The sequence below is a fragment of the Sebastes umbrosus genome, chromosome 17, assembly GCF_015220745.1.
Source record: "Sebastes umbrosus isolate fSebUmb1 chromosome 17, fSebUmb1.pri, whole genome shotgun sequence".
Classification (NCBI taxonomy): Eukaryota; Metazoa; Chordata; class Actinopteri; order Perciformes; family Sebastidae; genus Sebastes; species Sebastes umbrosus.
In genome coordinates, this window is record NC_051285.1 from 29,251,413 (window position 1) to 29,272,023 (window position 20,611).

At 43.5% G+C, this 20,611-nt stretch overlaps 1 protein-coding gene across 4 annotated transcripts in view; it reads right to left on the reverse strand.

Moving 5' to 3' along the window:
- Positions 1 to 3,712: 3,712 nt before the first annotated feature.
- The window catches only part of robo3 (roundabout, axon guidance receptor, homolog 3 (Drosophila)), an 85,105-nt gene continuing 68,206 nt past the window's right edge, over positions 3,713 to 20,611 (reverse strand). For 2 of the 4 annotated variants that reach the window (XM_037749330.1, XM_037749332.1), the window contains 17 exons: positions 19,320 to 19,488; positions 17,392 to 17,558; positions 17,133 to 17,254; positions 16,799 to 17,015; positions 16,070 to 16,194; positions 15,364 to 15,547; positions 14,911 to 15,162; positions 14,557 to 14,596; positions 13,689 to 13,828; positions 13,252 to 13,539; positions 12,885 to 13,035; positions 12,181 to 12,399; positions 11,370 to 11,569; positions 11,106 to 11,213; positions 10,258 to 10,431; positions 8,575 to 8,717; positions 3,713 to 4,552 (listed from right to left, as the gene is read on the reverse strand). In XM_037749330.1, coding sequence (XP_037605258.1) covers positions 4,541 to 4,552; positions 8,575 to 8,717; positions 10,258 to 10,431; positions 11,106 to 11,213; positions 11,370 to 11,569; positions 12,181 to 12,399; positions 12,885 to 13,035; positions 13,252 to 13,539; positions 13,689 to 13,828; positions 14,557 to 14,596; positions 14,911 to 15,162; positions 15,364 to 15,547; positions 16,070 to 16,194; positions 16,799 to 17,015; positions 17,133 to 17,254; positions 17,392 to 17,558; positions 19,320 to 19,488 — 2,711 coding nt within the window. In that variant the 3' untranslated portion in view covers positions 3,713 to 4,540. The remainder of the gene's footprint in view (positions 4,553 to 8,574; positions 8,718 to 10,257; positions 10,432 to 11,105; positions 11,214 to 11,369; positions 11,570 to 12,180; positions 12,400 to 12,884; positions 13,036 to 13,251; positions 13,540 to 13,688; positions 13,829 to 14,556; positions 14,597 to 14,910; positions 15,163 to 15,363; positions 15,548 to 16,069; positions 16,195 to 16,798; positions 17,016 to 17,132; positions 17,255 to 17,391; positions 17,559 to 19,319; positions 19,489 to 20,611) is intronic. The other 2 variants (XM_037749333.1, XM_037749331.1) reach the window with 1 other exon arrangement.

Sequence of the window (20,611 nt, forward strand, 5' to 3'; positions counted from 1 at the left end):
CCTTAAAGGGAGATTAGTCAAGTATTTAATCCTCTTATCAACATGGGAGTGGACAAATATGCTGCTTTATGCAAATGTATGTATATATTTATTATTGTAAATCAATTAACAACACAAATCAATGACAGATATTGATCCAGAAACCCTCACAGGTACTGCATTTAGCATAAAACAATATGCTCCAATCATAACATGTCAAACTGCAGCCCAACAGGCAACAACAGCTGTCAGTGTGTCAGTGTGCTGACTTGACTATGACTTGCCCCAAACTGCATGTGATGATCATAAAGTGGGCATGTCTGTAAAGGGGAGACTCGTGGGTACCCATAGAACCCATTTACATTCACTGATCTGGAGGTCAGAGGTCAAGGGACCCCTTTGAACATGGACATGACAGTTTTTCCTCTCCAACATTTAGTGTAAGTTTGGAGCGTTATTTAACCTCCTTCATGACCAGCTAGTCTGACCTGGTTGGTATTGATGGATCCATCAGGTTCTATAGTTTACTATGATACCAGTAGTAGTAGTAGTAGTAGTAGTAGTAGTAGTATCAGGTTCTGTAGTTTACTATGATACCAGTATCTTCACTCTAGCTTTAACACTGAGCCGCTACAACCTAAAAATCACAAGTTGCGTTAAAGTGTTAAAGAAATTAGTGGCGTTAAAACAAATATGCATTAGCACGTTATTATCACGTTAACTTAGACAGCCCTAATGAAAACCAAATTAATAACTTCCAAAAATTAGCAGTAAGAATGCGTTCCCAAAACATAAAGAAATGCCACAAGCTCTCTATCACAGGTCTTCATCACCAACAACACATCGGTAGTTATCACAAGTAAATGATTATTAAATCTTGAGACCAAACCACAAGAGCTTGAAAATGAATTCACTTTTCCCCCAAACTTCAGTGAATCACCTTCAGAGTGAAAGTCCACACAGGCTTCCACGACAGAATTTATCATTTAAAGACAACAATAAGTGATGTGAGTCTCTGAAACAGCCAGATATTATAGAGATTCATCATCACACTCCAGCTTCATCCTAAACCCTCAGCAGCCTCTCCTCTGGTGAGACGTTGTCCTCTGGTGGGACGCTGTCCTCTGGTGGGACGCTGTCCTCTGAGGGATTTCCATTGTTAGATCTGAGAGATAACCGGGGAAAAAACCAACAACCACTTTTAAAGAGCAATTCAACTGAAATGAAACGTCATGTTTCTGTACAGCAACATGTCTGCTCTGTCAATCAGTTGTTCTGTGTTCAAAAGCAGAAACCAAAAGGGAGTGTTACGTCCCAGTAAGGTCTAAGCAACATGAGCCGGTGGTATCAGGCGTACAGTAGCCGTTTATTGTTAAATGGACATTAAAATGATAGAAAACAGGCTGCAGGCAATTTACCTTCATGACATGGTTGGTACCGATGGATTCATCAGGTTTTATAGTTTCATACGATACCAGTATCTTCACTCTAGCTTTAAAACTGAGCCCACTACAACCTCCGAAAGATCGATTGCATTAATGCGTTAAAGAAATTAGTAGCGTTGAAACGGTTTTGCGTTAACTTTGACAGCCCTGCTACATATTATTCTTTCTTTGTGGGGATTTTTAGTTCTCTATATCTATAGAATATGATATGCCTTTGGGTTGAAAATATTCAGATATACCAACTTGCTCTTCAATGTGCCTTACATTAGATCATGTTCTATGTACAGCAAGGCCTCGTCTATTACAGGGTTCCTACACATTTTCCATTTCAAAGACTTCCAGACTCTACCAGACTCAAATTTCCAGACCTCTCCGTAGATTTTTCAGACCATATTTGACTTTGTGACTCGGGGTTCAGAGGACACTGTGACAAGACTACAGTGCTTCAGTGAAAGCTGATAGAAGGCTGAAATAGTCACACACACCACAACATTGCTAAATGGTATAATGAAGTGTATTTTATTTATCTATTATATTCTGAGAGCTATTTATACATCACTGCCCCATCTAGATGAATATATCGGACTTTAGAGTATTCCGTTAAATGAATAAGTCTTCATAGTACAGGCCTCTGCTGATTGCATTCACGCTTCAAAAATCATAAAGTGGTGTTCATTCTGGAGATTATCTTGCAGAACAAAACGTGTCAGTATCATAAACGTGTGTTTGCCACAAAAAAATATCTATGTATGTATTTATTTGTGTATTTATTTAGCCTATTTATCTTCTACTGTTACCTCGACCCTGTGCTTAAATAATGTTACACTTCTTTTTCACGCTCAATGACAGAAAGAAACTTGAAGAAACTAAAATTAGATCGTTTTTTTAATTTGTTTTTTTCTTTTTGTGTTTGGAAAAAAAACTAACAGAGCACCACGTGATTTCATTTTTCGTTTTTGGTTTAAAACGAAAAAACAAGAAACCCACGTGACTCCTGTTCTTCAATTAAAAATGAATAATGATGAAAGGAATTTGCAAAAAAACAAAAACGGCCCGGGTTGGATCCGTTTTTCGGTTTTTGATTCAGAAACTAAAAACTAAAAAATCGTTTTTTCGTTTTTGAATTCAAAACGACTTACGGATTATCCGATGATACCCAGACCCAGAAACCACCGAAGAAATTGTAAAGAAAAAGTAACTAGCACCTATATAAGTTCACCCAAGGCTATGTGTATTATACTGAAATATTAATGTACTAGGCCATGTATAGAATATAAAAAAGTGTCTTATTTGTGCTGGTTAACCATGTCAATCAAATCTCAATACATTCATCCTACATGTTTTTTTCCTATGTGTTCACTGTGCTGCCACCTCCTCCGTCTCCATCTGCGACAGAGCTGTGCTGCAGCATCTTGTGGTGCTCCTTTCAGTTGATCACAGAGCACCGGCAGAACAACTACACCCTGGGCTCTTCATGTAGACGTGTAGCTGAGCCTCAGAGTCAGTGACTCCGTGCATGCCAAGAAGACACAGCGAGCATCCGTAGAGCACCAGAGGGGTAATGCATGCCTTGTCTCAGGTGGACAGCGGGAGGGAGTATGTGTTGCACTTTCAGAGCAGAGAGCTTGGCAATTTCATGCTCCTCGGCGCGTACTGTACAGCACTCGCCCGGCTGCAATGTGCTGTGAAGTTGGGAGGACGACTGGGGCATTAGGAGATTAAGAAGCAAACACACCTTCAGCAATTTTTCTTTTTTATTTAGTTAGGTCTGACTGGACGGTATGGTCAGGGAGTCCAAGGCTTCAAGAAGTTTAGATGCTGAATGTATTAGATTTGCTTCAGGAGTTTGTAGTTTGCATTAACACACACAGTTTTCAGCCTTCATTTGACTAAATGACTTACTATATATCAAGAAGAATCTCAGATCTGAATCTACTGCATAGATTTGGGTGAATAATGCCCTAAGATTGGTGGGGAAACATGAGAGAGATAATGAGATGTTCGTACTTCTGGATGTTTTCAGACTCATGTTTGTGCATCCAGTTCTCTCCTGGTGATTTGTTTGTTGCCCTTTATGTGAGTAGGTGTACTACGAGGTATGGAGGGAGTTCAGATGTCTTCCAATATGAAATACCAGATCACTCATTGTGACTCCAGTGTTGTCCTTGATGTAATGTTTCCAGATAATGGAAGGTTACAAGTCATGGAAGGAACAGATATGACTGACGAGACATGGAGTAAAGTGAAAATTCACAGCCCAGAGGAATAAAAAAACACTGTAATACTGGTTTAGATCAGCAAATGTATTTTATTGTACATTTACAAAACAACAAGAGTACAAAAGTCAGTCCACGGACATTTTTTTTCTTTGTTTTGGAAGCAGTATATGCAAATATTATCTCACAACTGCAGCAAACAGTCCCTCAGACGAAGAAGGAGGAGGAGGCGACGAGAGAGAGGAGCGGGAGGGGTTACAATCAAACTTTTATAAAGCTTGTCTGTCTGCTGGCACACTGGAACGTTCCGCTGCAGAGAAACCGAAGGGGGACATAGAAAAAGGAGGACATTCTTAGCGGACTAGATGGGTGCAGGGATCCCGGCGTGGACAGCGTCCGTCCCGGGAGTGACAACCTGCTCGTTTTGGCTCGTTTTTTTCCAACCGCTCCTCTCTCAACCAGCAAACACACTTTGTGCTTCATATTTTCTGTTGTTTTGCTATCACAACAAGAGAGTGCAACAGTAGTTAATGCTTTTCCAAAAAGTATACATTTTTGACAAAAAGTTGGCACATTCAAGAAGACGAGCTTTTTCATAACAGACTTTTTTTTTTTCATTTTTGTAGTTTTTTCCTCATAAATACAATATACGTCTCTTTCCCTGTATCCAGAGCCCACAAAAGAACAGTACAGACACAGGTATTTACAAATCAGGGGAGAGGAATGAAACTCATAAATAATACCAAAGAAAAGCATGATGTTAAGTCCGTTGTTGCTTTCTTTAGAGTCTAGTGTCCTGAAACACAAAACGTGTCCTCTTGTCCAGCTCATTGTGTCCACAGTGGAAAGATGGTGGGTGATGGAGGCGTTGAAGAAACACTGACAGAGTCACCGGTGTCCTTATCTCATTTCCTGGGAAGACAGAAATATTTCAACATCCGTAAAACAAATCTAACTATTACATAAAACACGGCTGGATTTCAGCGTACTCGTACTGAAGTTTAATAAGTTGGGTGCAGACTGAAAGAGAAGACTCATCGTGGACGCGGGTTTGAATCACAATCGGTCAATTTTGTGTGTTTGTCAAGAATGAGTCCAGATTGCTGTGTCGTCAGCGGTAGGACTTCAACCTATTTCCTCTCAATCTGGGCCCCTTTTCCACAACAATGATTGATTGTATTCATTTTTAGATGTTTCCTAAAGCAGCACGCTGTTGAGCACTTCTGAACTTCGACTTTGGATGCTGAAACACTTGAAAGTAATGTGGTGTGTATTTCTGTAAGCCATGCAATAGATCACACAGACACAACTCACTGATTGTGAAGGCTGTTAAGCACACAAAGAAATGTTTTCTACAGTCACCAGCTCTCAGCTCTGTCAGCCTTTATAATTCATGTTCCTGTCTGTTTGAGAAGGGAGACGTAGCTGCTGCTACAGCACAAGTTTCATGAATATGCATCTCATCTACGGTGACTAGGGCTGTAACGATTCATCTTCTACATCCATGTATCGATTTATATTCCTACGATCCTACTACATCGATAGGTACTCGGCAAGTTGTCCTTCACGGGAGACGTATCTCGATATAAAATCGATTTGTAAATAATCGACTGTATCGATATTAAGAATTTGCATCTTGTATTTAAGCGTAACAAACATTATATGAATGTATTTTTTAGCACATTTAATAGTAAAGAAATGTTAAAAGTTACTCCGGTTCCCTCTCCCTTTGTATGACGTCATCGACGTGCGCCAGCAGCGCCAATCTCAGAAAGACAACAACAAAATGAAAGATGATCGATGGCGAGGAAGAGCCAGACGAGCGAGAGATTTTCAAGCCGCGTTTTTGCGGTCCAGAGTGTGAAAACATTTTCGCTTAAGGGAGATGATAAATGACTCGCTGTTTGCAGAATATGCAAAGGCCAGATAAAATACAACACGAGCAATCTTTCCACGCACCGACTGAGACGCCATGCGAGAGGGAGAGGGCGATGACGACACAAACTGGCAGATATGCGCAAGATCGAATGCTCAATATCTTTATATGTGTGTGTTAGTTTCGTTATATTTCTTAATTTAAACATCGTCACTCATTTTACATCCAACATCCCTTTAAGGATCAGTGTTCAGATAGAAGTATAGACTTAAAGGTGAAGAAAAACTTCACACATCTCAAATGAAAAGCCCCGTTTTCATGAGCAGAGTTTGAAGTAGTGACGTTGTCCTCTTGTGTGTTACCCAGAATCTAACGAGCAGTCAAGCGTGTCTCATCCACGCCAGTGATTCCTTATTTGATATATTTATTCTGTACACATGCGTATTGTGTCCCCCCAGCCTCGGAGCTGATGGAACAGACCCGAGGACAGCGACGAGCGCCCCGTTGTCCGCCTGGGTCAAAGGGCAGAGATAGCAGTCAGCAGCACCGCAGGAGGACGGGGTAACCTAACCTCGGCTTCCTGTAGAAACATCACAAACTTTATTGTGAGGCTTTCATGTCCCCGGCAAGGCGTGAAAAGGCCAGTTATGGGCAGTTAGGGGGGTGAGGTGTCCCTTACTGCTCCACAGGGGGGGGGTGACCTGAGAGGCACGAGTGACAAGGGAGCTCAATGTGTGGAGAGCGAGAGAAAAGAGTAATTGTGTGTCACTTTTACAAGTTGCTCTGCTACATTCCCATGTCCGATGTGTGTCGAGGTCAGCGTGGACTGACCCGTGACCGGGACGTCCTCTCTGTCCACACACAGCAGCTTTAACGGCGACGCCTCGGGTTACTGCGTGAAACAGAACAACTCCAGCACTAAAAGAAAGCATCAAAGCTGCGACGCTGTTCATTTCTCATTAACCCCTGTGTGTGCTCCTCTATCGGTTTACTTACAACTCCTTTGATTGTTGCTATACAGGCACTTTAAGGCTCTCTAGAAGTAAACTAAAAGCAGTGGTGGCAAGTAACTAAGTACATGTACTAGTACTCCATTAGACTGTTACTTGTAACGGAGTACATGGTACAAGCTCATTTAAAGTTGGATAATCGAGCCATGAATGAATGCTAAAAACAGAAAGGACAAATTTAATATTTACATACATTAATATTATGATACAAAAGCTTAAAAGGAAATTAAGGTTAAATTGAAAATGGCAGTAGCAATTAGTCATTTCAATATCCAATATTCCTTTTTGTTAATACCTAATAATGAAGAAGTAGAGCAAAATCATTTTAATTCTTGAAGCCGTCCTCATCACAGTGAGACAAGTTTCTTTCTGCTCTTGACCGATACAGGACACGGTTCATACATTTGATTTGGTAAATGGACTCACTCACTAACACACCGATGGCAACGAAGCTGCCATGCAAGGAGCCGGCCCGTCAGTGTCTTCACCGAGGACACTTGGACATGAGGACAGGAGGAGGAGCTGGGGATCGAACCGTCTCTACAGTCTGAGCCGTAGTTTCATAAAGTGAGTTACACAACTTTCGATTAACACTTAATTGATAAATGATAAATATATATAATAATTAGCAAATAACTTGTTTGAAATATCTTTAATAACTCCCTGAATCACGACATCAGCTACCAGGTTACATTAGTGTAGACCAGGGGTCAGCAGGTCTTTAGTCCGTCTCCACTGGCTCCCTGTGGCTTTCACAACTAATATACAGGAATGAATAATTTGAACTTTAATGAATCATTGTTGTAGGCCGAGAGGGATTCTTACATTCTCCAACTGCAAACATGTGTATCCTATATCAGGGATATACCGATACCAATGAGCCAAAACCCAAGGCATCCCCCCAGGTATCGCTATCGGGACTGGATAAGTGGGATCGGTGCATCCCTAGCTTTTACACTGAATAATAAAATAAGTTTTAACATTAAACTAAACTGTGTCTCACAGCCCACGTACGTCTACGGCCCGTAGACATTTGTTTGCTTTCTGCGGCGAAATATTTGCAAACAACAAAAAAATTAATTTAAAGACATTTCCAGAACAAACACACCGGAAGCTCCTGCTGAGAAGAGCTTCCAGACAAATCTCCTCAAGACGATTCTTCAACGTCCCGCCTCTCGTTGGCACCCTGGTCCTCTCTGCATCAGACTTAATAGGTGGTGCTACCTTCATTATGAGGCTCAGTTACGTTTTGCGGCTCCAGACAGATTTTATTATTTATTTTTTGGACAAAAATGACCCTATTTGAACCATTAGATGCTATTTTATCATATAATTATTAAATAATGTTTATAATAAAGTCATTTTTAATAAAGTTTGAGGTAAATATTGGGGTAATTTGGCAGTAATTCCAAAGAAATTTCAAATAGGTTGCTTACTAATTATCACCTATAATTACCATGAACTTTAAAATGAAGTGTTCCACACCTTTCTATCAGCCGCTACCTCGCCGTCTACCTACAGGCATGTTGAGGGACATGTCAAACACTGTTAGTGTTGCTTCACCAGCACCAAATACCCGCAGAGCTTTCCACGCGGCTGCCACAACTTGTTCTGCCATAAAAGACAGCGGCTCGATGCGAGGGAGCCTGCGGAGGATGCATTTAAAGGAGCGCTCCCACAGTGAAGTGCACTCCAGAGAGAGCAGTGGGCGTGCACGCTTAACATTGCTTCTTACTGTAAAGCCTATCCTGAGTAGATATAATGGTAGATGTTAGTGTGTGTGGGGCGGGGGGGATTTAGAAGCTCTTTTCATGCTCCTCTCCTGCATGATTAAGGTTGTGTGTTTTACGGAGCTCAAGTATATGTAGATAAAACTAAAGCACATGGGCCTCTCCATGGCAGGAACACTCTTTGTTCCTCTGCTCATAAATATCTGAAAGCATCAATTATTAAAAAACATTTGAGGTGAAAACGAGAACATTTTCTTTCTTGCATAAAAAACCGCAGTGAAATTATAAAAGCATTAGCGGCGCTGTACAGTGTTGTACCTCGTTGTGTTTCCTGGCCGAGTTGAGCCCTCGGGAGCCCGTGGAGCCTCTGGACGAGGAGCTTCCTGTGGTCGAGCAGTTACTGGACATCTGACTCCTGGAAAGGTAACCGGCCTTACCGCTGTACGCCATCATCTCCTCATCTGAGGAGGCAATGATGACAGAAACAAGACGGGGTTAACCTGGAGAGTCTTTGGTCTGCTGTTTAAAGGGCAGCAGGTCAGTATAGATCTTCTCCAGTGGAGGAATGACAGATTAAAGCTGCTCTGGGGAAGATCTCTAGTCAAAAACAGCCCTATAAATTCCTTCTACTTGTCTGTGACAAAGTGAATGAGAAAACACCATTTGTCCCTATTTTCAACATTTCATACTAATTCAACCTTGTTTAGTCTTTATTTAGCCAGACTTCCTTCATCTGTAGCTTGCAGACACATCCTATCCCGGGTTTGGTTAAATTAAAACACGGACCAGTGTTGTTAAGTCTAGTTATTATTTATTGGTTAAGTTCTGCATCTTATAAGTTCATTGTTTTTCTTTCTGTCCTACCCACCATGTGCTCCACAGACAAAAGGAGCCTCCTGCCTCTATGCACTGAGTGACATCATCAGTGATGTCACTGCTTGGTTGACTCCAGTGACATCATCAGTGACGTCACTGGAGTTATATACTATATATACAGTATACATTACGACAAAGTACTAGGGCCACATTGAGGAAAACAAAATAAATCTGAGATTTCGAAAATAAAGTCGTAGGGTTACGAGAAAAAAGTCGTAATATTATGAAAATAAAGTCATAATATTATAAAGTAGTAATTGTACGTGTTATTTTAGAGGTTAAATAGTGTGAAAATGAGGAACGTGGAGCATCTTGTGAAGTTCTACTTTAGTTTAGGTTTCACAAATAACCAAATACTTCATCTTTTGCCTCATCAGCACCACATTATCATCAGTAGTAAAAGTATTTTGGTACTAAGTTAGTGAGAATTACCTCCTTCATTAGTCGTCTCCCTTCCAGAGAAGGTTTGGTTAATATCAGTTACTTTATTCAGTTATTTGTTTGTATATATATATTTTTTTGGTGAATAAAACACCTTTTTTATTTTTCATAACTGGACAAAGTTTCCTGAGTCTGCCTCCTACTCTCTTAGCTTCCTAACATTGTCCATATTTAATATTTAATGCTGGCGTTGGTTTATGGTTATTAGCTGTAACTGTTGTCTATGGAAGGAGGTGAATAAAAACCCAAGGCCAAAATTTAGAATCTTTTCTTAAAAGGCTGTGATTTTCTGGTCCAGGGAGGCGTCACGTTGCAGGATCGTCTAGACCAAACCTTGTGCTTTCATTTATCACCCTGAACTTATGAGTACAGCTGCATCTTATACTGTATATATATATATATATATATATGTGGCATTCAAAAGGAATGATCGGGCAACCGGTCAAGGACGCAAGTCTCATTTAACTATACTGTGTAACGCTGGAGGAGACCATACTGCAGTGCAGTAGCAGGGCATGATACAGCATTAATGTGGAAAAGGCTCCGTCTCATCAACACCGTACACATTTTACTCTCAAGTGTTGTCTTTCCATTTGATTCCAGGAGGAACATGCACTCTCTGTTCTGCTACCGTTAAACTAAATCAGGACTGTAATACTACTCTCTAGACATCTTTTATCTTACTGTCGGGGTGTCTCTGTCCCGAGCCTTTCCGTTGGTGGCTGCTGCTGCTGCTGTATTCGCTCCTCTCCAGGGAGGACAGAGCGCCGTTCAGCACGTTGCTGGCCTCCGTGGGCCCTCCCTGGGGGCCCTGCAACCTGGCGTCCCCTGGGGGCGGCTCTGGAGGGGGGGGCAGGTCTAAACAGAGAGAAAAACATGCATGAAGAATGTCTGACTTTAGAATATAAGGATGAGAATTGTTGCTGCCTTTCTCGGTCGATGCATTGAAGCTAATTTTAGTGTCAGGTCTCTGCTACATAATAATAGATTTATATTGCTTTAAACAGAATCAGAGCATTTTGTTTTTGTTGTCTGTTTTCCCGCACATAATTGAGAGAACCCGAGAGACTGATTTCTTTTAGAAAACAAGGCTACATTTAAATCAACACTGACTTTCTGCTTTTTAAAATGAGGCTTCTGATGTGATTCACAGCCATGGGCCGTTTAATTGCAACTTTAGATAATTAGCATTTCCAAAGTGTTTGTTAGATGGTTACCTGAGGCCCGAGGCCTGTAATACGAAGCAGGATTAGGGGTTAGCGAGGTAGCCTCAGTGTTACGATAGATTGCCATGGTAACTGATGCTGAACAGCTAACCTGCTCCGGAGCCGGTTATGTTCCAGATAAGAGATCAACTCGTATGAAAGCGCCGTCTACTGACCAATCAGAGCTCGGTGTTCAGGGATCGAGCTGCATATTCATTCATACTTTTATATGTGAACTCTTCCCGGTGTGTTCAATAACACTGAACAGAGACGGAGCTGTTATTGGTCACCTCTCTCCCTGAAGTTCATGTATCAGAATCCACTCACCTGCTTGTACATCTCTTCTGTAAGCTGAACTCTTAGACACCTTTTTTTTCAGTCGTGATTTTTGGTTGGGAGGAGTGCACGTGTCTGCTGGGGACGAGCGACTGTGCACTGAATGAGGAAGAGGTGAAAACAATCAGAGTGTTTACGGACATCGATGTATTCAATGCATGAATCAACACAGCTCTAGGGTGAACGCATACACTACTTTCATGATCTTGTGTGTGTGTGTGTGTGTGTGTGTGTGTTATGTGCAGGCTTGTTTACCGGGTGTAGTTGCGCTGACGTTGTCTTCATTCGGAGCTGGCCCCTGGCTGTGGAGGCAGCGATGGGCAGGACTTTGGCACTGCAGCGTGCCAACCTCTGATGAGCCGTGATGCTGTTGGCCAGAGAGGTTGGGGTTGGACTGGGTGAGCAGCGGGCTCGGCGCCTGGGGAACTGGCACTGGACCGCAGGGTAACCTTCTGCTACGGGGATGGGAGGGCAACGTGTGAGAACAGACTGAGCTTCACAATCACACTATATTATTTTGTGTTGGGCCATCTTCTCCTGTCATTAGTTCATCCACATCATTGTTATTTAAATGGACAATTTCACATCTGGCCAGGGGATTGGCCTTTTGGCTAACAATGGTCAATGTGCATTGTTGTAGACAATGATGGAGTTTTTCCTGAATATATGGATGTTGAAAATGTGCAGCTGGTGTCAAAATGCATTATTAAAGTGTATCTTTAGTCTCTAATGTTTGCTAGAATTAGCCACTTTGAGTTACTCGTCATACCAGATCAGGTGAGGCTGCAGCGGCAAACTAAATTAAGAGAGTGTGCGTTTTGTGGTTTATGCATTTCACATTTAATTTACGACGGGATGATTTTGTCTTTAAAAAGTGACATAGTTGTGCTTTAAAGTCAAAGGTACAATAAATAACTTTAAATATAACCATTATTATGATGCAATGATTCTTCTGTTATGGAGGAATTTCTCTATATTTACAGATTGATCTGAACTACATAACAATAACTTTATTTATCGTTGCATCATAATGAGCACTGTGTCCCTCTGCTCCCAGTTCACATACCGTGACAGCTGCTGGCCTTCTAGTTGGTTGAGGCGAGGGAGGTCATGGGGTGCTCGGGTCTCCTCGTGAGGCGACGGCGTGAGCGTGGCGGTCGACTGGTGACTGTAGGAGGTGGCTGGAGACGAGGCGTTGTTCCTCTGCGGGGGAGGGGGTCCATCCTCGCAGCCCTCCATCAGGTAGGTCCTCTCTGGGAGGGGAGGACACCACTCCTCATCCGAGCTACACGACAAATAGGAGATGATACGGTGTAAGAGACGCAGCTTGTTCTTAAAAGACATTGTTGTCTCACAGGGTGCCTTCAACTCCAGCTCGCTACGAGGCTACTTAAACATTAATGCTGTTCTTTCAGGCAAGTTACAGGGCCTTGCCGTTGGCAAAAACTGCAGGAGGCTAAGCTTCCGCGTGGGTGGGATCGCTGCCGCGAGCATGATGCTGAATGATAGTTTGCTCTGAGGCTGCAGAGAGCGACTGGTGGAGGAACACAGCAAATTGTGTTGTAAGGGTGGTGAAAACAGCTTAATCACTAAAGCAAATGACCAACGCCAAAGTAATTGAGTTGTTAAAGCCAGAGGCATAAGAGCCACGTTGGGTTCGATCCTTAATGTGGCCGTTAGAGGGGACGGTAAGTCTGAAGGATGGTGAAGCACTGTAATACTAATTTATAGAGGTGTGTGTGTGTGAGAAAGAGAGGGAATCTGACTCACCCGATGTCCATGTCCTCGTGCTCTGCGGGCTGGTCGTCCGGCTCACTCTGTTCCAGCTCTCCAATGGGGGGAGGCGGGGGCAACGCCTCCATCCAGGTCAGAGACGGGGTCTTGACTGCTTTACCCATCGCCTTCTGCTTGGGTTTACTCCCTAGAAAACAGAGAAAACAGACGGAGAAACACTGTGAGTCACTGGAAGAACATACTGAGCATCATTGAGCTGATTGATCGTGAGCATCATTCACACATCAATGACGCTAAGTCACGTTCATGTGGAGTGAGAAGCAGTGATTAGTCAGTAGATCCGCACTGCATGCTGGGAACTAAACACAGACAGAAAGGGTCGAGTCCCTGGCGGCCTCCTCACCGTTGCAGCGTTCCGGCTGGGCGTACTGAGCTCCGGAGGGCCCCGGCTGAGGGATCCAGTGTCCGTCCTCCTGCTGCTCGCCGCCGCTGTGGGCCGGCGGCGCCTGCGTCTGGTTGGTGAAAGGCATGATGGAGGAGGAGGCGTAGGGAGCGGTGGAGGTGTGCTGGGCATAGGTGAAGCCGTGCAGGTCTTCGTTGGCGGCGTCGATGGTGCTGTAGATGGGACCTTCGGTGGAGCCGCCCATGCTGTACTTCTCCGTCTGATTCAGGTAGTTGGAGATACCGGCTTCTACACAGGGATGGAGGTTCTATGTTCTGTCACACTGAATGTCTCCTCTTATCACTGTACTCAATGATGCTTCAATCTGCCACAACAGCTTTCACATAAGCACAATAATACTCTATCTACCACTCCATTTAGTCTAAGCAGCAGCCTACCGTTGTAGTATCTCTCAGCTGTGTCGTGGTTGGTGGTGCAGCAGCTGACCGGCTCTTTACCGCTGTGGACCAGGTTGGTGGTGGGCCAAGAGTCCGCCAGCCACGGGTAGTTGCCCATGTTTCCTCCCAGCACGCCCGGCCTGCAGAGACATTCTGCCATTAATTTAAGACTCGGTGGGACGCAGTACAACGACTGTCCAGATGGAAATACAGCAAATAAAAAGCTGGATAGACGGTGAGAAACATTTACAACAATCAGTCCAGTCTATTGATTACGACGGAGTATCAGGGCCACACTGAGGAAAAAAAATAATCTGAGATTTCAAGAATAAAGTCGCAATATTATGAGAATAAAGTCAGAAGTTTAAGAGAAAAAAGTCGTAGTAATATAAAGTAGTAATTGTACGTGTTATTTTAGAGGGGAAATAGTGTGAAAATGAGGAACGTGGAGCATCTTGTGAAGTTATACTTTAGTTTAGGTTTCACAAATAACCAAATACTTCATCTTTTGGCACATCAGCACCACATTATCATCAGTATCAGGACCTGGACCGTGTGCAAGAAACTGCGTTTATCCCGAAGAAAGAACCACACGGACCTGATGGTGGAAACTGACTCTTTAGAGGAGGAGAAAATTACTTTTTTCCCCTCGTAAAGTTATGAATTTAATCTCGTTATATTACGACTTTTCTTTCTCGGAATATTACAACTTTTTTTCTCGTAAAGTTTTGACTTTATTCTCGTAATCTCAGATTTCTTTTTCCCACAATGTGGCCCTAATACTCCGTCGTAATTGATTACTGAGAATTTAAAGAGGAGACGGACACATAGCAGGATATAAAGGTAGCGTAGGATATAACTGAATTACCTTCCATTGAGTCCTGCTGCCTCTCCATGAGGGAAACCAACTGCAGGAGACAGAGAGAAAGAGAGTGATGAGAGGGGTTTTGTCTTTTTGTTCAGGCAAGACGATGCTTAAATGATCCGAGATCAGCTGTTTCCACAGAAATGTGCAAATGTACATTGCAACTATTTTCAATGGTCATATTTCCATTTTTGTGTTAAATACATCATACTTGCCCCCAAATGTACAGATATGAAATACCTTGAGCTACAATCTGAATGCCACCTTAGGTCATTTCCACAACTACCGCACTAAGTGCGAGGTATCATGCCAAACACGAGACACAGAGTCAGTAACAATGTTGTCGTCCGTCCTGACCTGCTGGTGTGTAGGCGAAGGAGGCGGTGTAGTGGCTCAGCTCCTTCCTCTTCTTGCGCCGGCAGTAGATCCAGACGCTGAAGCCCATGAGGATGACCCAGCAGGCTCCGCCGATACCTGCGATGAACGCCGGCTGCTTGACCACGTCGGTGATCTGCTCGGCCAGACTCACGCTGCTCTCCTCGCCGCCGTCGCTGGTGCCACCGCCGCCTCCGCCGCCGCCTGGCACGGAGGGCTGTTCAGCTGGCAGCTCTGGGGGAAGTAAACGGGAGGCAGGAGGGCAAAGTAAGATACTGTGAGAGGAAATGTTGTTTCATACATTTGGTTTATATAAAAACATATATCAACATTTATAAAAACATTATTATCATTATTGTTATTATATTATAGTAGTGCATCTGCATCTTTTCCAACTCTTATTTCTCCAGCTGTGTTTGTTGTTTGTGGACTCACTGATGAGGACAGACACCGGCTGACTGCGGGTGCCGACGCCGGCGCTGGTCACCGCCGCCACCTCCACCTGGTAGAGCACGCCGGGCATCAGGCCTTTCAACGCTGTGGACAACGTGTTTCCGTCCACCGTCCTGTTGATGTAGTAGCGTGTTTGGTTGTCGCCACCGCTACCCACACACCAAACCTGTCGGGATACACAGAGGTGGCATTGAATTCGGTATGCGGCTCATTTCGGTCACTTTTAAAAATAAGGTATCAGTCTATACTGCTCAGCTGAGAGTGGATTTGCATTTTCATTCACTGATGAAACAGCTGACTATAGGCTGCAGTATTTCATCATCTTGATCAGTCAGATATTCCCTGTGTTAAATGTACAGTAGTCATTGAAGTTGACCTCTAACCAGTGTGCTCTACTCTACGTTTGAAGTCTTAAAAACACAGCCGTAGGATTTTTCTTTCCCTTTAACAAGGTTTTATCTCTGCATGTAACCTGAATGAACAAAATATTAGCGTCATCTGTCCTCCAATAACCCTCAGCATTTGTGATTCATGTATTGGGGACATTTTATTATTCAAAGTGTGCTAGTGTTTTCTAGCAGCGTTGCAGTAATTGTTCATGCGATTCCTACGTGTTGTTGTGTGATAAAACACACTGACACCTCTCGCGTGTCACACGTGTGACTGGACTCGGCCGAGGCGTGTTTACCCTGTACTCCTGGATGATGCCGTTCTGCATCTCGCTGGGCGGAGGCTCCCAGGAGACGCTGATGCTGGAGCTGTTGCTTAGCTTCACCGTTACCACTGTAACAGCTCTGGGTGGGGCACTGGGGACTGTGAGAGGTGGAGGGGGAACAGCATTCATGTCATTTCATCAACATACTCACAGTAAGCACAATGACTGGAGGAATCATTAACAAGTACAAAGCTTTGAAACTGAAAAAAAGCTCAAGGCAATAAAAGCGAGGGCATATCGGAAAAACAAAAGTCAAGAAACATGAAAGTGAGCTGCAGCAGGAGCGGGATTAGTTTTGTCGAGTGCTTTAAAAAGTTAATGTTTCTTTTGCCAGACTAAGCTACTCAGGCAGGTCGATCCAAAGTCTACAAACGCTGATGGCAAAAGAAGTCTTGTTTTTAATCTGGAGTTTGGATCAACTAACCCGCTGAAAACCTCAGGCTGCAGAAAACGCAGTATGTGGAGGCTGAATTTAATGAAAATAGGGATCAATAGAAATGAACCCAAATTGCGGAGGATATAAAATTAACCCCAAAAAGAGATAACAGTACTGAGATCCATGTGGTGTCAGACAGGCTAATGAACAGCCATTCTAAAGGCCCCGCAATGTCAAAGAAAACCTAGCATATAGTTTATTAAAAGAGTTTTTCTTTGAATCTCTCTCCGGTACAGACGTGTTTCAGAAGTCACCAGATATATTACCCTCGTCTGGGGTTCGAACCAGCAACATCCGGCTGTCCTTTCCCTGGAATTCATCGAAATAGGGACGGATCTTTATCTCGTACTCGGTTCCTTTGAGCAGGTTGGTGAAGACGGTGTTGCGTTCGGAGGGGGAGTTGATGTCCTGGAGGAGCCATGTCCCCCCGCTGGGTCGGTAGAAGAGACGGTAGCCCTGGACGTACTGAGACTGACGGTCAACCTTGATGAATTGAGGGGGAGAGAGAGGAGAGATGGAGATAAAGTGAAAGAGTAGATTTCTCCATTCTCTGACTGTAAGTAAACCCTCAAACGCTTCATAAAAAAGAGATCCACTCACAGTCCAGGACACTCGGATGGAGGCTGTAGTCAGCGTGACGGGCTCCTGCAGCTGGACGGCCACCTCTCCCAGCTCCCGCTGCACTTGCCTGTGGTCCACTCCCTGACCCGTAGGACTCACATCTGAGAGGAAACACACATATCCACTTCCCCTTAGAGCGATGCCGCTAATGCATTAGCACACACTGTGACTGTGGGGTTTTTCACGGCTCCAGATAGGAGTCATGATTTATTTGGTGCGAGGGAGGCGCAGCACTGACCTTGCGTCCTGACGGGCTCAGAGATGGGGCTCGGGTCACTCAGGCCGTAGGCGTTGACGGCTCGGACGATGAACAGGTAGATGGTGTTGGGGAGGAGGCCGGTGATTGTGTGTGTTTCCATCTTGACCATGTCTGCTACGGTCTGCCACGTGCTGCCTGCTGATTGGCTGTGAAAGGAAAGGAGAGTAAAAACCTGTTCAGTTTTATGGACATTTTTTCAACCCCAGCTTTAAGTCCAGTACTTGAGTACATGTACTTAGTTACATTCCACCACTGAAAGACAGTACACAAAAGATGGCCCAAGTTTCATACTGCATTCAGGAGCGCTTTGTGATGCTGATCTGATGTGTAGATACACAGTTTAACTAACAGCAGGATCTATTTTTGGTTTCATCTAATATTTCTTATCTGGTAAACAATAGCAGACGTGAGCAAAGTCACTCAGCGGGGAGAGGTTTGTGCTCACGAGAAGATCTCCAAGTGATGCAATTTGCTGTCCTGATGAATAATGTAATGAGGCTTGCAAGAAGGCACAGCTGCCAGCAGGAAATGAGGGCATGTTCTTAGCCATGTGGCACTCCCCCCCCCCCAGATGCATTACCCCACCTCAACCCCTCAACCCGTCCCTCTTCATCCCTTCAACTCTTCTTCTTTCTCTGTGAATTCACTGTCACCTTGGCAGAGCAGCAGTCACAAAGGCCTCCTCAACCATTTGTTTGACACTTTTAGATTCTCCCCAAGAGGGTACCGTGGGGGTTTGTGGTGAACTAGCTTCAGCGCTGAACTGCACAATTAGACCAAAGTGGAAAACAACTCATGAATACTCATCTCTGTGTGTGTGTGTGTGTGTGTGTGTGTGTGTGTGTGTGTGTGCAGGCCACTGTGTGCTAGTATTCAAGGTAACTTGCGGAGGAGTTGGGAGTTCACAGACTCACACACGAGGCTGTGGCCCCAGAAAAGAGAAATATGAGTTCAATCTCACCAGGAGAATGTCTGCCTTCGCACATTAAATAAACTCTATTACACCTTGCATATGTGCACACACACACACACACACACACACACACACACAAACACACACACGCCCCAACCCTTCGCTCTTCCCTGTGCTCCTACAAACAAACCAAAGCACCTCAGGCGAGGAGCTGTTATTGCAAACATCCCAGCGGTCCCCTTCAGCCGCTTTATAAAGAATCAGCGTGCGTTACTTGGAAATGCTCCGCGGCTACCGTGGGCCATGGTGGACGTCTGAATCTGATTAAGCTCTGCCAGTGTTCCCTTCTTTATCGAACTGGAAGGACATATTTCCCCATAACGCTGCCAATCTTCATCTGGACGCCTCCTTCCATCCGTCGAGCCACCCATCCTGCTCCGCTAAATCTACCTTTCCCCCTAATTAATCCAAGGTGGACTTCCTCTCAGGTGGCGGTAGCTGAAAGTTTAGATTAGCCACGAAGAGTCCTTTCACATACTATGAACTGTGTGCATGTTCTTACCTGGATAAAACTAGTCTGTAAAATCTGAAATGTTTCGCTCCTTGTATATTTTATCCATTGAATTGTTCTGTTGAGTTTTTTAATCTTCTTCTCAAGGTCTTATAATAATTAATAAATGTGGCAGCACGACTCTCTTTAAAGAGCTGCATGAAAGGATGTCATCCGTCTGGGATTCGGTGAAGCTGTTTAATGTCTCCAAATGAAAAAACTTTTCTATTCTGACAATACTTTCACTTATTATAAGTGTTGGATTTGAACAGCCTTGACTTCTAAATAAAGAATGATTTGTGACAAAATTATGTGTGCAAAAAGCCTGCAGGTACAGCAGCGACGGGTTCCTGAATAAATAAATCCTCATCGACCGTGAAGATATAGAGTTCAGGTAAAAACGAAGGTGTGTGTGTGTCCTTTCTTAGATTTTGCGAAACTCACCTGAAGGCCTCGATGATGTAGGAGGTGACGGCGGCTCCTCCCTCGTGCGCGTTGGGTTGCCAGGTCAGAGAGACGCTGTTCTTGGACACGTCTGTGACTATGGGTTTGTGCGGCGGACCCGGCAACTGGAAGGGCTCCGTGGCCTGAGCGACTGACTGGTCTGCACTCTCTGGATGGTGAGGGAGCCGAGGAGGGAACAAAGATGGAGGCAGGAAGAAGGAGGAGAAAGAGGAGGGGAGCGCTCATTTGATTAAACATTAACCATGTCATGATGTTCTCTGTCTAATCCCACTGATGGTCGCTGAGGGCCGACACTTCTAACAGACTTTACAACAACTACTGGATCTTAACTAACCATTATGGCGTTAACAGTCAATAAACCTATGTGTCATCAGAGCAGCTTGTTAAGTCGCCATTTACTTTCTATTTTTATGTTTATTATGTTCATTTTATGTTTATTTTCTCATATTGTAAAGCACTTTTGCTGCATTTCTCGTATGAAAGGTGCTATACTACGACGGAGTATTAGGGCCATATTGAGGGGAAAAACAAATCTGAGATTTTGAGAATAAAGTCATAATATTTCAAGACAAAAAAAGTCGTAATATTACGAGAATAAATTCATAACTTTATGAGAAAAAAAGTAATTTCCTCCTCCTCTAAAGAGTCAGTTTCTCCATCAGGTCCGAGTGGTTCTTTCTTCAGAATAAACTCAGTTTCTTGCTCAATCTTTTCCAGGCCCTGATACTGATGATAATGTGATGCTGATGTGCCTATGATGAAGTATTTGGTTATTTGAGAAACCTAAACTAAAGTATAACTTCACAAGATGCTCCACGTTCCACATTTTCACACTATTTCCCCTCTAAAATAACAAGTACAATTACTACTTTATAATGTTGACTTTATTCTCGTCATATTACGACGTTTTTTCTCATAAATCTGACATTTTTATTCTCGTTAATTATTATTATTATTATTATTATGTAATGCCACTAATGAAATATCTACAGCTTGAACTATTGTAATGCCTGATGGGTTGTGGAGAAGATAAATAGAGCGTAGCCTCACTGTGCTTTGAGCTGCAGCAGCGGCCGATGATATTTCACAATCATGTCCTGACTGAGGCCATCGGCATGTTTTAACCTTTATTCATCCCCAGAAAGTGCTGTGACAGTGAAGCGTTACACAGAGTCTTATAGCCACATTATTAATAGTGCAGAAATAGAAGAGTGATAATCATGTTTTCAGCTGTATAAAAGTTTTTGTTTAAGATATATATATCTGTGTTT